The 8,132-nt window shown below is 41.2% G+C and overlaps 1 protein-coding gene across 1 annotated transcript in view; it reads left to right on the forward strand.

The window, feature by feature from the left end:
* The window catches only part of PPP1R12B (protein phosphatase 1 regulatory subunit 12B), a 184,517-nt gene that overhangs the window by 28,265 nt on the left and 148,120 nt on the right, over positions 1-8,132 (forward strand). The window contains exons 5-7 of the mRNA XM_019513819.1: positions 1,680-1,754; positions 2,696-2,775; positions 3,773-3,918. Of these exons, the coding sequence (XP_019369364.1) occupies positions 1,680-1,754; positions 2,696-2,775; positions 3,773-3,918 (301 nt within the window). The remainder of the gene's footprint in view (positions 1-1,679; positions 1,755-2,695; positions 2,776-3,772; positions 3,919-8,132) is intronic.

Here is an 8,132-nt window from a genome sequence, read left to right on the forward strand (position 1 = left end):
TGTTCGCCATGTGTACATGGGGCAAAATTGTCTAAATGCTGTGAGGTGCTCTCACTTGCACTGAGACAGGTTTCCTAAGGTAAAGTAGCAGATGGATTTCCGGGTTGGCCCTCAGTATTCCAAATGAATGTGTGTGTTCTCTATTGCAGTGGATTATAAAGAACAGTTACGAAATGAATTGAATTTGCTTTTATTAGCTAGTGTTTGTAGAGCCCTTTGACTTGAAATTTGTCAATGATGGGTAAGGGAACACTAAACATTAATGCTTAACCTCTCTAACTTGTTAAATTTGCAAGCCAGGTAATTATCATTTGAAAACCTAGTAGGCATTCCATGCTCTGAAATTGAATAATTAATTGTTCATGCTCTATCATAACTGATGTACGAAGCTTTAAAAAGGGAAAGGCTTATAGCTACTTGCTGCTTGCATTAAAAACCAAAAAAGTAGTGTTGGGTGCAGCATGTAAATAAGGGATTATCACATGCTAATTCCTAATAGTTTCGCTCTATGGGTCCAAATTATTAAAAGTGGTTTCAGTGCCTCAGTTTTTAAGTATTGTTTCATACACCTTTTTAAAAAGTGTTGACCCTCCCCTCCCCCCCAAGTACTGATTTCTCAAATGTAATTTATTGTGCTTTTTTATTTTTTTGAATCTAAATGGTACCTTGCACTTCCTTGAAGCATCAGGTCTTTTTAAAGTGCCTGAAGTTGTGCACCCAAAATAACTAGTTACTATTGCAGGTCTTGCCCATTGTAACTAGCCAGTTAACAAGTTGTATTATGTTGTATTTTTATTTGTATGACACAAAGCATGTTATGTTTTATTTTTATCTGTATGATTATTTGCTTAAGGCTCATATTGCAGATAGAGCCATGCAAGCAGACTCTTTACTATCGTATGATTCTTGTTGCATTGTTAGGTGATCTGCAAAATTCTTTAATAGCATTTTAATAACTGCTGTAAATTAGTGAGGCTCAACTGTAGTATTGCTCACTTTGAAAGTGAAATTGATCCTCGTGCATCTTGTGATATTGCTTGAGGGCTGTAAACTCATGGGCAGTAGTTGGCTTTTCAATCTTTTTTTGATTAGTAGCCATCAGCTTCAATTATTAATGAACTGTTAATTAAGATGAAAAGTGAAGCTGATCTCTTACCTTATGTGGTGAGATGGCCTTCCCTAGTTATTTTATATTAACACTACAGGACAGAGCTGTCCAAATTTTGTCCTGTTGATTGCTACATTGGCAGCTTGCCTGGAACTTAAAGGACATATTAATGAAATAGAAAAAGATGAAGTCACCATCCTGCTTAGCATACTTAAGGTACATTTTGTGAGTACAAGGATCCAAATACTGTAGTTCTTACTTTAACTCATTCCTCTGACTTGCACTTCATAATCAAGGTGAGTGGCTATGGATTGAATTGTAAAACTGTAATTCCTGGTAGAATGAAGTAGATATAACAGACTGGCAACAGCTGTCTTCTGTGCATCTTCTTCCATTAGTTACACAAGTATTTTTGGAAGAGGAAGTGTTTTTTTGGTAGCTTACCTAGTGTTGTTCCTTCTTCATTTTTCTTTTTAATGGTTCTCTAACTGGTAAACATTGCTCACGTGTTAAAGAAACAACATTTACTGGTGCCTTTATTTTTCCTCTCCCCATAATTACATGTCATCAGGGTCAAACACCATTTGATGTGGCTGATGAGGGACTGGTTGAGCACTTAGAGATACTGCAAAAGAAACAGAATGTGGTGAGTTTCTGACTGACCTCTTTCTAGCACCTATTCATGGGTGAGTAACTTAGACAACAGTGGGGGCAAGCAATTGTGGCAGGCATGCCACAAATTTGGCCTGTACCCCTCCTGAGCACCTCTCTCATCCCCTTCACCTGCACCATTGGCTGCTTTGCTTTCTGTTTCCTACACTGTACTCCTTGCCTGATCTGCTGCTGTGCTTTCTGCTTCTTGCCTTACGACTGTACTGCCAGTCTCCTCCTCAGTTTGTCTTGTGCCACACGCATGGTCTGCCTGTTCCATTTGTGACTTGTGTTGTAAAGGTTGGCCATCCCAGTTCTAAAGCATACTGTGTCAGTGGAGGCATGGAACTGAGTGCCAGGATTTTTTAGAAAATAACTAATAGGAAGACATTGAAACAGCTTCAGATGAGCAGTGTTCAAAATAATGATTTAATTGCAATCCATCTTTCTGCTGTATCTTAAAAAGTGCTTCCAGCTTGTGTGTGTTCCCTTTATTCATTTATTCACATATAAAGGCATCACTGGTGATAAACTTCCATGTCACTTGGCCAAAGCACTTCAGTCACTGCTGCATGGCTTAATAGGGCAGTACATAAAGGCCAGCATTTGACTGTGGCCTTAGGCAGTGCTCTACTCTATCAGCACTGCTAAAGTTCTGTTGGAGTTCCACTGACATGCCATTGGAATATAACAATGCACCTGGTATATAATTATGTTCTTGCAAAAGTTTTGACCCATGATGCACCAGAGTCTGCCATTCTAGAAAACGTATCTGGCAGACTTGCCTGTTACGTTAAGGCACAAAAAGGCAGTTATGAAAGGAGAAGGCATTTTTTCTAGTCAGGTTTGGTGTGATAACTAGCCACTAATGCTGACATTGCCTGTTAATGTATGTCCTTCCCATTGTTTCTTTCAACTTCTTGAACTTTTTCACAGCTGCGCGGTGAGAAAGAGACAAGAAACAAGCTAATTGAATCAGATGTGAATGGCAAACTTCAAAGTGGACTCTTCAAAAAGTAAGATACTTTTCTTAATGACAAAGTTTCACAGAATGTAAAACAATTTGGCTGAAGGTGTCTTGGTAGTCTGGTTTGACCTCATTCAAAAAATGCATCTGCTGTAGCATTTTTAGTTTCTTGTTTCAAATACTAGCTCTCCTTCTTGCCCATTTCCTTGATATAGACTTTACTCTTTGGCAGTCCTTTCTCCATCTGAATGGTGGTACCCTTGCCATCTTGGAGAATGCAGGAATGGGAGTGCTGCCAGTAGTGAGTGTTCTGTCTTAGATAATCCTGGGGTGCTAAAGTGAATAACAAGATGCATTTGTAAAATTGCCTGTTCTAGATGTAGTCAATTAGGTCCTATCTACATAGGTAAAGGTGGAATGGGACCTAATGTGCAATTCACGCAATCATGCCTCCTGGCAGGAGGCAAGCTCCCATGGCTTGGGCCCCATGCAGCCCAGCTGTAGAAGGTGCTGTACACATCCCTGGGGCTGGAGGATCCCCGCTGCAGTGATCTCCCTGCTCTGGGGATTTCAAGCATCCCTGAAATGGGGGGATTGCCAGGAGGCATGCTGCGAGGACCCCAGCATCCACAGCTGTGGGATTATGGGTCCTGGCAACTGAGGAGTGCTGCTGGGACCCAGAATCTGCTGCTGCTGGGGCTGAGTGTCCCAAGTAATTGCAGGACTTGCGGCCCCGAGTGGCCAGGGTGCACCCCTGTGGCTGGGAGCCCTGTCAGCTGACAGGGGACATCCTGTTACACGTGCACATTTATAGTTTGATAGCAACCAGTTACTATACATTTTTTAGGTCTAAATTTTATAGTTGGTTTGAGCTTTTACTGTTTGATAAGTATTTTGCATGTAGCTGGTCTCAGGGTAATTGCACAGTTAACCAGTTAGTTGTAATGTGTACAAGGGATCTTTATTTCTAGGTTCTTTAAGTGTAAAAGCTCAAATAACTTGGCAAGCCTTAAAACTGTTTTATGTTTTGTTTTTATTTTTGTCAGTAAAGAGAAGATTCTTTATGAGGATGACACTTTGAAGTCTGTGGAAACAGAAGAAGAAAACAAGGAGTCCAGCAGTTCCAGCTCTGAGGAAGAGGAAGAAGCTGAAGAGGATGAGGCTTCAGAATCAGATATTGAAAAGGAGTTAGGTAATCTGTAGTACAACTTTGAGATTTGATAATTAACCAAGTTGTAATAAGACATCAATTTTGGACGCGCATTGGGCACTTCTACATGAACCATTTACTGTGCAGTAAATTACTTAATTTTGCAGTAAATGTGTCTACATGTGTACCCTATTAGGCTGGAGTAAACTAATTTATTTTACAACAGACCAGTACTTGTAAATACAAGTACTATTCTGCTGTGGAGCAAAAAAACCAAAAAACAAAACTCTGCAGCAGTGCATGTGTAAATGCTGCCCTGGCTGGCTGGGGCACACGGGTGCTTCAGTGTAGGAGCTGCCTGCTGGCTAGCCCTTTGCTGAAGCACCCTTGTACTCCACTCAGCCCCTCCACAGCACATTGAGCTGGGGGAAGTAGCCCTGGGCTTATCCCCTGGGCCCCTGCTAACCAGGGATGCTTTGACCTGGCTTAGTGTGCTGCACTCCCAGGCGCACATGCAAATGGCCTGGAACAATAAATTCCAGAGCAATAAGCTCTGGAGTTTGCTTCACATTAATACGCATGTGTAGACATGCCCATTCATTTTTTAAAGGCGAGAAGCTGCTTGAAAATATTCTTCAAATGATTTGAGATGCCAACTAAATCATGAGTATAGGATAGGGTAGAGAACCGTATAGTAAAATGTACTGAAGTTCTTGGAATATGTTCTTGTTAATATAGAAGACCTAACTTAATTGGTCTTCAGATTATTTATCTAATAGAGGTCAGTCCTTTTTTAAATACACAGTTAGAATCTTATCAGAAAATTGAAATTGCTAGAAAGCAACATGATAGAATTTAAAAGTACCTGTGATTGTAAATTCCTTTCATACAATTTATTTTAATCTATGCAAGATCCCTTTAAAGGTGTGGAAACTTTTCACCGTCACTTAGCCAGACGTTCCAAACCAACAGCGTTGTTGTAAATACTACATACAGGGACTGACTAACTTCTTTCTGATTACTGGCTCCAGGTCGGCCTGATGTAAGAAATTTGGAATAGACTTACACTGTTTGTAGGTTCTGCATTAGGACAGCATAATATTATGTAGGTTTTACATAAGCAATGGCTTTTTCTCAGTGTAAGTGTATTTAAAATGCTTTGGATTTGTTGATAATCATCCCACCAGACAATACAAACTTTGTGGGAGGCTAAATATTTCCAGTTTTAGCTGCTTGCATGCCTCCTTTAAGAGTGAAAATTTTGATAAGTGCAGGGAGACAGTAGTCTGTTTATTGCACCTTTTGATCCAAGAGCTGGACTGGAGGTACCTGTAGAAACTGATATTCTAGTTAACTGTTTCAGTGACCCTTAAGAGAGTCTGCCATTCTTTATTTTTTACCATTAAATATGGTAAAAAAATAAAGACTTGGGAAACATTTTAGGGAGGGGGGAAAACAAGATTCTAAACTTCTTTGAGAGTAATGACAGTTTTCTTTACTGTTACCACAGAAAGGCAAGAGAAGCCTTTTCTGATCTTGGTGTGTCTTTTTTAATCATATATTGGGCGTGTCTACAAGTTCATTAATGCACTTTTGATAATGTGCATTAAATTTAGTATCTCCATTGTGAGGTACTAGAAAAGGGTGTGTTAGCCTATTTTAATCTGCATTAGTGAAAGTGGACAGTTTTTCTGTGACTAGGCTAATGTGCATTAAAGCGCACATGTAGACACGCCTGTTGAAAAGTAATGAATTCACAAAGTAAAGAGTATAAATAAGATCAAGCTTCATATTAATGGAGTTCCACGCTGCTGACTTAACAACAACTTAGGGCTCCCTAATTAGTTCAGAGCAGGGATGTCAAACATACAGCTGTGGGCTGGATTTAGCCTGCAGAGCCCCATGATCCAATCCCAGATATAGACCCCTGGGGCCACCACTGATGCCTCCAAGGGGAAGAGGAGAGGTGCAGGGACTTGGAAGCACCTGTTACCCTACCTGCTTACTTCTTCTTTCACTCTCTCTCTCTCTCTCTCTCTCTCTCCCTCCCTCCCCCACCCTCCTATCTCTGTGAGGGGAGGGAGAATGGAGTTGATAGAGTATTCCCCATGGCTGGTGCTAGGGGAGGTGGCAGCATTTTGGAACATTTCAGTGCTTTGAAATGTTATAACCAGGAACAGCATGGAGCCATATGGATGTGCCCTGGCTGAAACATATCCTTTTAGAAGTGGTTTCCAAGTGTGTTTCACTTGTTACATCTCTCTACACCTGAAGTTGTTAGGTCAGAGTTGACCTGATTTTGTCAGCTCTTGGTATAGTGTAATTTTTCTCCACGTTGGAAATGCAGGTGTATATGTTAACTGCTGACTCGGATCAGTACAGAAACTATAGAAGGCAGAAAGGCCCACAGGGGGTTTTATCTTGCCCTTTATTTCTTACTACTTAACAGCAGGTGCTCAGAACAGAGTATCTGATCTGCTCAGAGTGAGTGGACCAGGAAAGTGAAATTGAGAAACTCCCTGATCCCTGAGGAGTGGGCAGCAGTACAAAAAAATTCTGTTACATCTTTGTGTACTAGTTTGTTTCAGACTCAGTGGCATATACACAAAAGAAAAATCTTTCTGGTGATGTTCAAAGGCCCCAGTCAATCTTGGGGTTTGATTGTGCTGACTGTCCCTGTACAGGGCTGACTGCTCCCCCTGTTTTTTTTGCATTTTGAGAATTGTAGATCACAATTGGTACTGGAAGCCCTTTTTTTTAAACTCAGATATGTAAATTAATGCTGGCTTCCTGTGAATTTGCAAAATGGCTGGTTGTGGTCACATGGGCCAATTTGGTAAACACATGCATGGCCATCATCCTTTAAAAACCCAGCACATGACAGCACTGACTGTCCAGAAAAGCCAGGAGTGACAAAAGCCACAAAGCAAGCAGGTGCCTGAGCCTTGACAGTTTTTTGTTTGTTTTTTGTTTTTTTGCTGAAAATTATAGGGTGCACCAACGCTTGTTGAATCCCAAATACAGCACTAAAACAATTGCCCTTTACACTAAATACTCTGGGGTATACCAGAAGTGCATTTAAAAAAAATCTAATGGGAATTTTCTCTGCTGTACTCCTCCTTTTATATGCAACATGCTTCTTCCCAGTTCTAATATTTATATAACTTCAAAAGTCTTCATGAGCTTTAAAGATATAAGGGTCACTAGCTTGAAGAGTTTAAGGTTTAGACTGGAAAAACAAGCAATTAATGAGCATCTCAGCATACCAAGCTAATTTGAGACCCCCTGTTAAACTAAGCATAGGGTAGAGCACAGATATGATAAGAGCTGGAGTGGAAGATCCTAGTGAGAAGCTGAGTTGAATTTTGAAGAGTGTCCTTTTGTGTGGTTAAATAATTTTTGTAGAATCTGTGTAGTGAGAGGATGACATAATTTGAACAAGAAGCACTGAATTTCTGTAGTGTCTCCTGAGCAATATGCTCTTTGAAATAAGCATTGCTCACTAAGCTAAGGGAGCTGCGACCTTAGTGATCCCATTGCATTGTACTGGGACCAGTGTTTAACGACAAAAACAGATCTACAAAGACAAAAAGTTCTAAATGTAATAAACAGTCAGCACTGAGAAGGTTTTGTATATTGTCAAGAGAAAGCATCAGCTTTACTGAGAGTTCTTTGTGGTAGTTCTTTGTGGCCAAAGCAGTGTTACTGAGTGTGTGCAAAGCCTTTCACAATGGTGTTGCATTTATGGTTGGTCCTTGGGTGCTACCACATTAAGTGCGATTAAAGTCTACTATCTGATAATTTCTTATTAATGTTTTTATCAACTATTATTAGAGGTGCACTGATGCATCGTTCTGATACCAGCTTGGCGCAGATATAAAGAAAATAGATTGTATCAGAAATTGGCCTGATGTGGCTGATAATTTGGCCAATAAATGCCTGTGCATGCGCGCAGCCACAGCGCAGCATGTAGGTGACAAGGAGCACAGCCCAGAAGCTTGGAGAGCTGCGTGCAGCTGGTAAGTCTGTTGTGGTGAAAGGGGGGGAAAGGGAAGTGGGGGGCAGATCAATGCCTCCTGCAGTGAGAGGAGGAGTGGGGCAGAGCCTGGGAACAGATGCTGCTCAGCCAGGCAGGGCAGGGTCTGGGACAGAGCAGTGGCTTGTCTGGGGGGCGTGGCTCCTGCCACTGTGCAGTCTGGGAGGGGGAGGCATGTACCCCAGATCTGTGTGGTGGGGGACTGCAGCTGCAGGCTGGG

This window comes from Gavialis gangeticus, unplaced genomic scaffold (genome assembly GCF_001723915.1).
Source record: "Gavialis gangeticus isolate Ggan-Ray unplaced genomic scaffold, GavGan_comp1, whole genome shotgun sequence".
NCBI classification, from domain to species: Eukaryota; Metazoa; Chordata; order Crocodylia; family Gavialidae; genus Gavialis; species Gavialis gangeticus.